The following is a 12,136-nucleotide window of genomic DNA, read 5'->3' as shown; positions in this document are numbered from 1 at the left end:
TTTTGTTTATTTTTTGTTTGGGGGTTCCGTCGGGCTAGTCAGTTGGTGTGCAGAAGCTCTTCTTGTGGGTGAGTCAGTTGACCTTGTAGTCTGATTTGCCCAGTGGCCTCAGGGTGATTTTGCTGTTTCTGATGGGTCTCTTCCTTTTCTATTTCTATCAGGTAGGGGGCTGTCGTTGTCATTTCCCCCCATGTTCAGGTTTATATTGATTTGAGATCTTGATGATTTGTCTCGGTTTAGTTCATCTGTGCCTTCTATAGATGGCCTTTCTGTTATCGTGTTCTCTCTTCGGGGTTTATTAAGCCCTGTTTGATTAAGTTTTTCAGGCAACAGCGTTTTGTTTGGTGTTTTGTGAACTTTATCTATATTTGTTCCTTTGGCGGTTTCTAGATTCAGGGCTGGACCCTCTGGGGGTGAAGGTGTTGCAAAGTTTGACTTACAAGAGCCCTCGTCGTTTTCTGTTGTTGAGCCATTGGAGCCATCAATTTTGACTATTAAAAGGCTCTCGTTTTAGGGGGTGTGGGACTTTCTTTGGTTCTCAGGCGTATCGGCCACCGTTTCAGGCTCTTTGTCCGGGTTTCTCTTGTCTTCCCCATTATCGGAGTCATTTAGCGGGTCCAGATTTAACTGACCTCTTAGTAAGTTCGTAGTACTCTTTTGGGGAGGCGTCGAAGTCGGTGTCTCCCCCTCCGCCCTCTCTTGATCACTTGATTTTCCTTGTGCCTTCTTCCTGCCTTCTAGCGCTGATCTTTTGCTAAGTATCAGATTTTCGCTTACATAGTGCTCAACTCTGCGTAGTTTGGCTACCGGTAAGCAATCATTTAAAGCTTCCAGTATTTCCAAGTCTGTAAGTTCCTTATGATAGGGCTCATTTGCTACTTTTTTCCTTCTGTTTTCCTGGAAGTAGTCTTTTATGGAATTTTTAAATGACCCTCCTTCCCCTCTCTGTGGCCCGTTTTCATTTTTTTTGTCCATCGTTAGCTGAGGTGTTTTTTGTGGTTGTTCGGGCTTCTGGGACATTTTTTTTGTTCTGAGGCTAGTCTTATTTTTCGCTGTTTTGCAGCTCTTGTGTTTCCTAAAAGTCAATGATCTTGTTCTCTGTCTTTTCAATTGTTCATCGTTTGTTTCTGAGACCGGGCTGATCTCTGCAGGTTCTTCCGCCATTTCCTCCGCCTCTTTGTGGATGAGCGCCGTTGTTTTCACCCAAGCCCACAGAGCCGGCGGTGGTGGTCCAGGAGTATACAGCTCTCTATCGGGCTCCCCCTGCCCGCTCTCCTCAGGTGGGGGGCCCGCCGCCTCTCCTAGCTCTGCCTCTCCAGAGGCCGTTGTTGCATCCTCCTCCTTTCCCCTCCCACCCTCGGCATCATCCACACCCGGAAGCCCTCCTCCGAGAGCTGTCGTTGTGGGGCTGGGAACGCCATGCGGCGCTCCGAGGGGGAGGGAAGAACGGAGGACTGAGGCGAGCCTGTCTCATGCTACAGGGGTCGCACTCTCATCGGCTCCTCCAACCTCCTCAGCTATGCCCTCCCGCCCCGTCAGCCCATCCTCGCCGTCCCACGCGGGGGGGCGGCCCCCCTCTGAGGGCCGTCTCCGCGGGGTCCTGCGCTGCCGCAGCTGCTCGGAGTGGCAACAGGGCAGATTTCCGGCGGGCTGGGGCCTCGGCTGGACCGGCTTCCAGGTTCTTCGCCCGCAGCACTTCGGCCGCTCCTCCAGGTAAGGATGGTCGTCGCTGGGGGACGAGTTGGACTGTGTTGTAGTCTTCCTGGGCCTCTTGCGGCTGGTAGTTTTTTCTTTTGGTGGGTTTTGTCATTGTGATGGCCGCTTGATCTTGCCGCATCGACTGCTTAAGGGGGCCCGCTTGAGGCCATCCTGTGTTTGCCACGAGGTGTTCCTTGCAGGTTGTCGCTTGATGTTCCTGGCCCAGCTGTTTCTGGCTATGTTTGGCGCTCCTCAGGTGTCTACCTTCTTCTTCCATCTCTTCCTCTCTCGAGGAGTCGTTTTGATCAGTGTCAATGTCAATTTCTCGCATTTCTCGGTTTGCCCTTACAGCCCTGACAGTCATGACTGCAGGACTGCCACTCTCCGTCCACTCCGCGTCCGCTCCGCGGATGTATGGGTTTTATGTAAGGGTCCTCCCCCACAGCAGAACAGTAGAAATGGGTGACAGACTCTCCAGACTCTCCTGCAGGACTGCCACTCTCCGTCCACTCCGGCCTCGGGTTCTCCTGGCTCAGCTTCCCAACATGCACCAGGTTCTTAGAATGAAGGTCTCTCACTTTGCTCTGGTTCTCCTGGCACAGCTTCCCAACATGCACCAGGTTCTTAGAATGAAGGCCTCTCACTTTTCTGTGGTTCTCCAAGCCCAGCTTCCCAACATGCATATGGTTCTTAGATTTATTGTGAGTCACTTTGCTGTGGTTCGCCTGGCTCAGCTTCCCAACAGGCACCAGGTTCTTAGAATGATTGCCAGTCACTTTGCTGTGGTTGTCCTGGCCCAGCTTCCCAATATGCACCAGGATCTTAGAATGAAGGTCTCTCACGTTGCTGGGGTTCTCCTGGCCCAGCTTCCCAACATGCACCAGGTTTTTAGAATGAAAATCTCTCATGTTGCTGCGGTTCTCTTGGCGCAGCTTCCCAACGTGCATCAGGTTCGTAAAATGATTGTCAGTCACTTTGCTGTGGTTCTCCTGGCCTAGCTCCACAACATGTATCAGGTTCTTACAATGATTGTCAGTCACTTTACTGTGGTTCTCCTGGCTCAGCTTCCCAACATGCGCCAGCTTCTTAGAATGAATGTCTCTCATGTTGTTGCGGTTCTCTTGGCCCAGCTTCCCAACATGCATCAGGTTCGTAGAATGATTGTCAGTCACTTTTCTGTGGTTCCCCTGGCCCAGCTTCCCAACATACAGTGGGTTCTTAGAATTAAGCTCTCTCATTTTGCTGAGGTTCTCCAGGCCCAGCTTCCCATCATGCACCAAGTTCTTAGAATTAAGTTCTCTCACTTTGTTGTGGTTCTCCTGGCCCAGCTTCCCAATATGCACCAGGTTCTTAGAATGAAGGTCTCTCACTTTGTTGTGGTTCTCCTGGCCCAGCTTATCAACATGCACCAGTTTCTTTGAATGAAGGTCTCTCACTTTGCTGTTGTTCTCCTGGCCCAGTGTCCCAACATTCACCAGGTTCTTAGAAAAAAGGTCTCTCACTTTGCTGTGGTCCTCCTGGCCTAGCTTCCTAACATGCACTGGGTTCTTAGAGTGATTGTCTCTCACTTTGTCGTGGTTCCCCTGGCCCAGCTTCCCAACATGCATCAGGTTCTTCAAATGATTGTCAGTCACTTTGCTCTGGTTACCCTGGCCCAGCTTCCCAACATGCACCAGGTCCTTGGAATGATGGTCTCTCACTTTGCTGTGGTTCTCCTGGCGCAGCTTCCCAACATGCACCAGGTTCTTAGAATGATTGTCTCTTACAATGCTGTGGTTCTCCTGGCCCAGATTCCCAACATGCATCAGGTTCTTAGAATGATTGTCAGTCACTTTACTGAGGTTCTCCTGGCTCAGGTTCCCAACATGTGTCATGTTCTCAGAATGATTGTCAGTCACTTTGCTTTGGTTCTCCTAGCCTCGATTCCCAACATGTACCATGTTCTTAGAATGACTGTCTCTCAGGTTGCTGTGGTTCTTCTGGCCCAGCTTCCCAACATGCATCAGGTTCTTAGAATGAAGACCTCTCACATTACTGTGGTTCTTCTGGCTCAGCTTCCCAACATGGACCAGGTTCTTAGAATGTTGTCTCTCACTTTAATGTGGTTCTCCAGTCCCAGCTCCCGAACATACATCAGGTTCTTTGAATGATTGTCTCTCACTTTGCTCTGGTTCTCCTGGCTCAGCTTCCCAACATGCACCAGGTTCTTAGAAGGAAGGCCTCTCACTTTACTGTGGTTCTCCTGGCCCATCTTCCCAACATGCATATGGTTCTTCGAGTTATTGTGAGTCACTTTGCTGTGGTTCGCCTGGCTCAGCTTCCCAACAGGCACCCGGTTCTTAGAATGATTGTCAGTCACTTTGATGTGGTTCTCCTGGCCCAATTTCCCAACATGCACCAGGTTCTTAGAATGAAGGCCTCTCACTTTACTGTGGTTCTCCTGACCCAACTTCCCAACATGCACCAGGTTCTTAGAATGAAGGCCTCTCACTTTACTGTGGTTCTCCTGGCCCAACTTCCCAACATGCACCAGGTTCTTAGAATGAAGGTCTCTCACTTTGCTCTGGGTCTCCTGGCTCAGCTTCCCAGCATACACTGGGTTCTTGGAATGAAGGCTTTTCACTTTGCTGTGGTTCTCCAGGCCCAGCTTCCCAATATGCATTAGGTTCTTAGAGTTATTGTGAGTCACTTTGCTTTGGTTCTCCTGGCTCAGCTTCCCAACATGCCCCAGGTTCTTAGAATGAAGGTCTCTCACTTTGCTGTGGTCCTCCTAGCTCAGCTTCCGAACATACATCAGGTTCTTTGAATGATTGTCTCTCACTTTCTGTTGTTCTTCTGGCCCAGCTTCCCAGCATGCCCAGATTCTTAGAGTAATTGTCTCTCACTTTGCTCTGGTTCTCCTGGCTCAGGTTCCCAACATGCACAAGGTTCTTAGAAGGAAGGCCTCTCACTTTACTGTGGTTCTCCTGGCCCATCTTCCCAACATGCATATGGTTCTTAGAGTTATTGTGAGTCACTTTGCTGTGGTTCGCCTGGCTCAGCTTCCCAACAGGCACCCGGTTCTTAGAATGATTGTCAGTCACTTTGATATGGTTCTCCTGGCCCAACTTCCCAACATGCACCAGGTTCTTAGAATGAAGGTCTCTCACTTTGCTCTGGTTCTCCTGGCTCAGCTTCCCAACATGCACTGGGTTCTTGGAATGAAGGCTTTTCACTTTGCTGTGGTTCTCCAGGCCCAGCTTCCCAACATGCACTGGGTTCTTAGAGTTATTGTGAGTCACTTTGCTGTGGTTCTCCTGGCCCAGCTTCCCAACATGTACTGGGTTCTTAGAATGAAGGCCTCTCACTTTTATGTGGTTCTTCTGGCCCAGCTTCCCAACATGCACCAGGTTTTTAGAATGAATGTCTCTCACTTTGCTGTGGATCTCCTGGCACAGCATCCCAGCATGCCCAGGTTCTTAGTGTAATTGTCTCTCACTTTGCTGTGGTTCTTCTGGTCCGGCTTCCCAACATACACTGGGTTTTTGGAATGAAGGCTTTTCACTTTGCTGTGGTTCTCCAGGCCCAGCTTCCCAACATGCATCAGGTTCTTAGAATGATTTCCTCTCACTTTACTGTGGTTCTCCTGGCCCAGCTTCCCAACATGCACTGGGTTCTTAGAGTGATTGTCTCTCACTTTGCTGTGGTTCTTTTGGTCCAGATTCCCAACATACACTTGGTTCTTAGACTTAAGGTCTCTCACTTTGCTGTGATTCTCCTGGCCCAGCTTCTCAACATTCACAAGTTTCTTTTAATGAAAGTCTCTCACTTTGCTATGGTTCACCTGGCCCAGCTTCCCAACATGCATCAAGTTGTTAAAATGATTGTCTCTTAAATCGCTGTGGTTCTCCTGGCCCAGCTTCCCAACATGCATCAGGTTCTTAAAATGTTTGTCTCTCACTTTAATGTGGTTCTCCATCCCAGCTTCTCAACATGCAGCAGGTAATAGAATGAAGGCCTCTCACTTTGCTGTGGTTCACCTGGCTCAGCTTCCAAACAGACATCAGGTTCTTAGAATGATTGTCAGTCACTTTGCTGTGGTTCTCCTGGCCCAGATTCCGAACATGCCCCAGGTTCTTAGAATGAAGGTCTCTCACTTTGCTGTGGTTCTCCTGGCCCAACCTCTCAATTTGTATCAGGTTCTTTGAATGATTGTCTTCACTTTGCTGTGGTCCTCCTGGCCCAGCTCCCCAACATGCACTGGGTTCTTAGAATGGAGGTTTCTCACTTTCTGTTGTTCTTCCAGGCCAGCTTCCCAGCATGCCCAGGTTTTTAGAGTAATTGTCTCTCACTTTGCTGTGGTTCTTCTGGTCCAGCTTCCCAACATACACTGGGTTCTTAGAATGAAGGTCTCTCACTTTGCTCTGGTTCTCCTGGCTCAGCTTCCCAACATGCATCAGGTTCTTAGAATTAAGGTCTCCCACTTTGCTCTGGTTCTCCTGGCTCAGCTTCCCAACATGCACCAGGTTCTTAGAATGAAGGCCTCTCACTTTGCTGTGGTTCTCCTGGCCCAGCTTCCCAACATGAATATCGTTCTCAGAGTTATTGCGAGTCACTTTGCTGTGGTTCGCCTGGCCCATCTTCCCAACATGCACCAGGTTCTTAGAATGAAGGTCTCTCATGTTGCTTGGGTTCTCCTGGCCCAGCTTCCCAACATGCACCAGGTTTTTAGAATGAAAGTCTCTCATTTTGCTGCGGTTCTCTTGGCCCAACTTCCCAACGTGCATCAGGTTTGTTAAATGATTGTCAGTCACTTTGCTGTCGTTTTTCTGGCCCAGCTTCACAACATGCATCAGGTTCTTACAATGATTGTCAGTCACTTTGCTGTGGTTCTCTTGGCCCAGCTTCCCAATGTGCATAAGGTTCGTAAAATGATTGTCAGTCACTTTGCTGTGGTTCTCCTGGCCCAGCTTCCCAACATGCATATGGTTCTTAGAGTTATTGTGAGTCACTTTGCTGTGGTTCGCCTGGCCCATCTTCCCAACATGCACCAGGTTCTTAGAATGAAGTTCTCTCACGTTGCTGGGGTTCTCCTGGCCCTGCTTCCCAACATGCATCAGGATTTTAGAATGAAAGTCTCTCATGTTGCTGCGGTTCTCTAGGCCCAGCTTCCCAACGTGCATCAGTTTGTAAAATGATTGTCAGTCACTTTGCTGTGGTTACCCTGGACCAGCTTCACAACATGCATCAGGTTCTTAGAATGATTTCCTCTCACTTTGCTGTAGTTCTTCCGGTCCAGCTTCCCAACATGCACCGGGTTCTTAGAATGATTGCCTCTTACTTTGCTTTGATTCTCCTGGCCTAGTGTCCCAACATGCACCAGGTTTTTAGAATGAATGTCAGTAACTTTGCTGTGGGCCTCCTGGCCCAGCTTCCCAACATGCATCAGGTTCTTAAAATGATTTCCTCTCACTTTACTGTGGTTCTCCTGGCCCAGCTTCCCAACATGCACTGGGTTCTTAGAGTGATTGTCTCTCACTTTGCTGTGGTTCTTTTGGTCCAGATTCCCAACATGCACTGGGTTCTTAGAATTAAGGTCTCTCACTTTGCTGTGATTCTCCTGGCCCAGCTTCTCAACATGCATCAAATTGTTAAAATGATTGTCTCTTACATCGCTGTGGTTCTCCTGGCCCAGCTTCCCAACATGCATCAGGTACTTAAAATGTTTGTCTCTCACTTTAATGTGGTTCTCCATCCCGGCTTCCAACATGCAGCAGGTTCTATAATGAAGGCCTCTCACTTTGCTGTGGTTCACCTGGCTCAGCTTCCAAACAGACATCAGGTTCTTAGAATGATAGTCAGTCACTTTGCTGTGGTTCTCCTGGCCCAGATTCCGAACATGCCCCAGGTTCTTAGAATGAAGGTCTCTCAGTTTGCTGTGGTTCTCCTGACCCAACTTCCCAATTTGTTTCAGGTTCTTTGAATGATTGTCTCTCACTTTGCTGTGGTTCTCCTGGCCCAGCTTCCCAACATGCATCAAGTTGTTAAAATGATTGTCTCTTACATCGCTATGGTTCTCCTGGCCCAGCTTCCCAACATGCATCAGGTTCTTAAAATGTTTGTCTCTCACTTTAATGTGGTTCTCCATCCCGGCTTCCAACATGCAGCAGGTTCTATAATGAAGGCCTCTCACTTTGCTGTGGTTCTTCTGGCCCAACTTCCCAATTTGTATCAGGTTCTTTGAATGATTGTCTCTCACTTTGCTGTGGTTCTCCTGGCCCAGCTTCCCAACATGCACCAGGTTCTTAGAATGAAGGTCTCTCACTTTGCTGTGGTCCTCCTGGCCCAGCTCCCCAACATGCACTGGTTTCTTAGAATGGAGGTTTGTCACTTTCTGTTGTTCTTCCAGGCCAGCTTCCCAGCATGCCCAGGTTTTTAGAGTAATTGTCTCTCACTTTGCTGTGGTTCTTCTGGTCCAGCTTCCCAACATACACTGGGTTCTTAGAATGAAGGTCTCTCACTTTGCTCTTGTTCTCCTGGCTCAGCTTCCCAACATGCATCAGGTTCTTAGAATGAAGGTCTCTCACTTTGCTCTGGTTCTCCTGGCTCAGCTTCCCAACATGCACCAGGTTCTTAGAATGAAGGCCTCTCACTTTGCTGTGGTTCTCCTGGCCCAGCTTCCCAACATGAATATCATTCTTAAAGTTATTGTGAGTCACTTTGCTGTCGTTCGCCTGGCCCATCTTCCCAACATGCACCAGGTTCTTAGAATGAAGGTCTCTCATGTTGCTGGGGTTCTCCTGGCCCAGCTTCCCAACATGCACCAGGTTTTTAGAATGAAAGTCTCTCATTTTGCTGCGGTTCTCTTGGCCCAACTTCCCAACGTGCATCAGGTTCGTAAAATGATTGTCAGTCACTTTGCTGTGGTTCTCCTGGCCCAGCTTCACAACATGCATCAGGTTCTTACAATGATTGTCAGTCACTTTGCTGTGGTTCTCTTGGCCCAGCTTCCCAATGTGCATAAGGTTCGTAAAATGAATGTCAGTCACTTTGCTGTGGTTCTCCTGGCCCAGCTTCCCAACATGCATATGGTTCTTAGAGTTATTGTGAGTCACTTTGCTGTGGTTCGCCTGGCCCATCTTCCCAACATGCACCGGGTTCTTAGAATGAAGTTCTCTCACGTTGCTGGGGTTCTCCTGGCCCTGCTTCCCAACATGCATCAGGTTTTTAGAATGAAAGTCTCTCATGTTGCTGCGGTTCTCTAGGCCCAGCTTCCCAACGTGCATCAGTTTGTAAAATGATTGTCAGTCACTTTGCTGTGGTTACCCTGGCCCAGCTTCCCAACATGCATCAGGTTCTTAGAATGATTTCCTCTCACTTTGCTGTAGTTCTTCCGGTCCAGCTTCCCAACATGCATCAGGTTCTTAGAATGATTTCCTATCACTTTACTGTGGTTCTCCTGGCCCAGCTTTCCAACATGCACTGGGTTCTTAGAGTGATTGTCAGTCACTTTGCTGTGGTTCTTTTGGCCCAGCTTCCAACAGGCACCAGGTTCTTAGAATGATTCTCATGTTGCTGGGTTCCCCTGGCCTAGCTTCCCAACATGCATCAGGTTCTTAGAATAATTGTCTCTCACTTTGCTCTGGTTCTCCTGGCTCAGCTTCCCAACATGCATCAGGTTCTTAGAATGATTGCCAGGCCCTTTACTAGTGCCCCTTCTCACGGCATTGCGCACTCTCCTTGGGATGGAGGTATGTGATGTGCTGTCTCTCTTTTTTGGCCCCTGTCTTATTCTTGCTGGTCTGCTGTCTCTTGCTGGGCTTCTGCCAGGAGATTCTCACTGTTGCGAGAGGTGGTTCAGGTATTCTCTGGCTCTCGCTAGATAGCTCTCTCACTAGCTTGATGCCAGATGTATAATTCAACTTGTCGCAGGTTTTATGCCTGGATTCCCATCTCCCTCCTCTGGATACACAGCCTTGCTCTCCAACAGCTGCCAGACCCCCTGGAAGCATTCAGGATTCCCTGCAATCCCAAACTGTTGCAGAAGGACAGGGTTTCCAGCTCTCCACCACCGATGCATAAGGCTGCATCTTGAGCCCTTCAGCGCATCCAGTACCAGTTGTCCCCAGTAGGAAAAGCCCCAGCCCCACTGCCTTTTTTGGGCTTTTGAACCTGCTGCGATGCTGCAGGTGGCATCATCTGTCCCCAAGGATGAAAGGAGGAGTCCGTATAGAGTCTTTCCAGGCAGCCTCCGATGGCGATTCATTACATTGTGAAAGGTCTCATAGGTCAATGATAAATCTACCCAAGAATGGGCTTTGTGCCAACAGTTCCACCTATAGTTTGAGTTCTTGCGTGGTGTTCCTCCTCTAGGCCTCTGGATATGGGAGTCCCTTCTTCAAGCCTCTGGATATGCGAGTCTCTCCTCTAAGCCTCTGGATATGTAAGTCCCTCCTCTATGCCTCTGAATATGCAAGTCCCTCCGCTAAGCCCCTGGATTTGGAGTCCCTTCTATAATCCTCTGGAAACACAAGTCCTTCTTCTAAGCCTCTGGATATGCAAGTCCCCCCTCTAAGCCTCTGGATATGCCAGCCCTTCCTCTAAGCCTCTGAATATGCAAGTCCCTCCTCTAAGCCTCTGGATTTGGGAGTCCCTCCTCCAAGCCACTGAATACATGAGTCCCTCCTTAAAGCCTCTGGATATGCGAGTCCCTCCTCTAAGCCTCTAGATATGCAAGTCCCTCGTCTAAGTCTCTGAATACGTGAGTCCCTCATCTAAGCCTCTGGATATGCTTTCTTTTGAAGGAAAATTTTGCTTGCCTGGAACTTGGATTTATGATTAATTTCTAAGGTAGTAGAGGGCAGAAGCTTGCCTCAGATTGGCTATCCCGGCTGTCATTCACCTTGATTTCCTCTCCCAAGCCTTGGATGCTGGCTCTTGTCACATGCCAGGTAAGCAGCACTCTAGGAAGGAGGACCTCAAGTTACCTCCTTCATGAATACCCGTTTCTTTGGGTTCCTTAGAGACACACATGCACACACAAACACATACACCCGCCACTCTTTTACAACTTTCAAACATTAGGTGGTAAGCAAGAGGGTCATTGTACAGATACCACCCACGTAGCATTGGTAGGAACGGCTGTTGGTTCCAGAACATAACTGGAAGTTTATAGAACATACACAAATCCAAGTGGGTCTAAAGGCGGCAGAATTACTGTGCTGACCCTATCCCCTAAAAGTCACAAGCAACCCCTTCCTGGCATCAGTGCTTAGAACCTATGATAGGCCCCAAATCCCTGATCCTTGGGAATGGCACTGCTCCTTGGCTGTGAGTGCTGTACCTGGCCTTTTGGCATCAGAGGCAGGCGAGTCCAGAGGGAAACTGTAGGGGGCTCTGCCTCTGAAGGGGTAGTAGAGGTGGGGCACCACCCATGGCAATGAGGGGCCAACACTGAAACACCTCTGCAGGCCTTGCTGAGCAAGTGTACTGCTCAATGCCCTCACAGTTTCTTACAGGCCAGACCACCAGGGTCAATACACAGTGCCCTGGTGTATAGCGGCAGCCCACACTCATTGCAGGCAAACCACCCCCTGTGCACGTGCTGCACCTGTGGCATTTATCTAACTGCACTTCTCTTTGGGACCCACCCAGATGCACAGCCTACAGAAGCCGAGACGGCCGTGTGGAACCAGGTCAACGTCGTGCTAGAAGAGGCCCAGACCGTCCTGGCAGAGCTGCAGTCCTACACCGGCGCCGGCCAGGAGATCCGAGAGGTATGAGGTGGACTGGTTGGTGGAGAGGGGCTGAGGCCAGGAGACCCAAGATGTATGAGGGTGGACTGGTTGGTTGGGAGGGGCTGAGGCCAGGAGATCCAAGAGGTATGAGGGTGGATTGGTTGGTATGGAGGGCCTGAGGCCAGGAGATCCAAGAGGTATGAGGGTAGACTGGTTGGTAGGGAGGGGCTGAGGCCAGGAGATCCAAGAGGTATGAGGTTGGACTGGTTGGTGGGTAAGGTCTGGAGTAGAGTCTGAGGTGACTGCCGGTGGGGAAGGTCTGGAGTATAGTCTGTTAGGTGATTGGCTGGTGGGGAAGGCCGGGAGTAGAGTTTGTTAGATGACTAGCTGGTGGGGAAGGCCGGGAGTAGAATATGTTAGTTGATTGGCTGGAGGGGAAGGCCTGGGATAGACTCTGTTAGGTGATTGGCTGGTGGGGAAGATCTTGAGTAGAGTCTGTTATGTGACTGGCTGGTGGGGACGGGCTGAAGTAGAGTCTGTTAGTAGAGTGGGTTAGGTGACTGGCTGGTGAGGATGGCCTGGGGTAGACTCTGTTAGGTGACTGGCTGGTGGGGAAGGCCTTGAGTCGAGTCTGTTAGGTGATTGGCTGGTGGGGAAGGCCTGGAGCACAGTCTGTTAGGTGACTGGCTGGTGGGGAAAGCCGGGAGTTGAACATGTTATTT

The 12,136-nt window shown here is 49.7% G+C and overlaps 1 protein-coding gene across 4 annotated transcripts in view; it reads left to right on the top strand.

Moving 5' to 3' along the window:
- The window catches only part of LOC138502994 (CYFIP-related Rac1 interactor A-like), a 668,876-nt gene that overhangs the window by 395,807 nt on the left and 260,933 nt on the right, over positions 1 to 12,136 (top strand). For all 4 annotated transcript variants that reach the window (XM_069622402.1, XM_069622405.1, XM_069622404.1 and 1 more), the window contains one exon: positions 11,332 to 11,453. In XM_069622402.1, coding sequence (XP_069478503.1) covers positions 11,332 to 11,453 — 122 coding nt within the window. The remainder of the gene's footprint in view (positions 1 to 11,331; positions 11,454 to 12,136) is intronic.

The sequence above is a fragment of the Ambystoma mexicanum genome, chromosome 11, assembly GCF_040938575.1.
Source record: "Ambystoma mexicanum isolate Mex_15411 chromosome 11, UKY_AmexF1_1, whole genome shotgun sequence".
Taxonomy (NCBI): Eukaryota; Metazoa; Chordata; class Amphibia; order Caudata; family Ambystomatidae; genus Ambystoma; species Ambystoma mexicanum.
The sequence above is the reverse complement of the archived record's forward strand: the minus strand, read 5'-3'. Positions and strand labels throughout refer to the sequence as shown.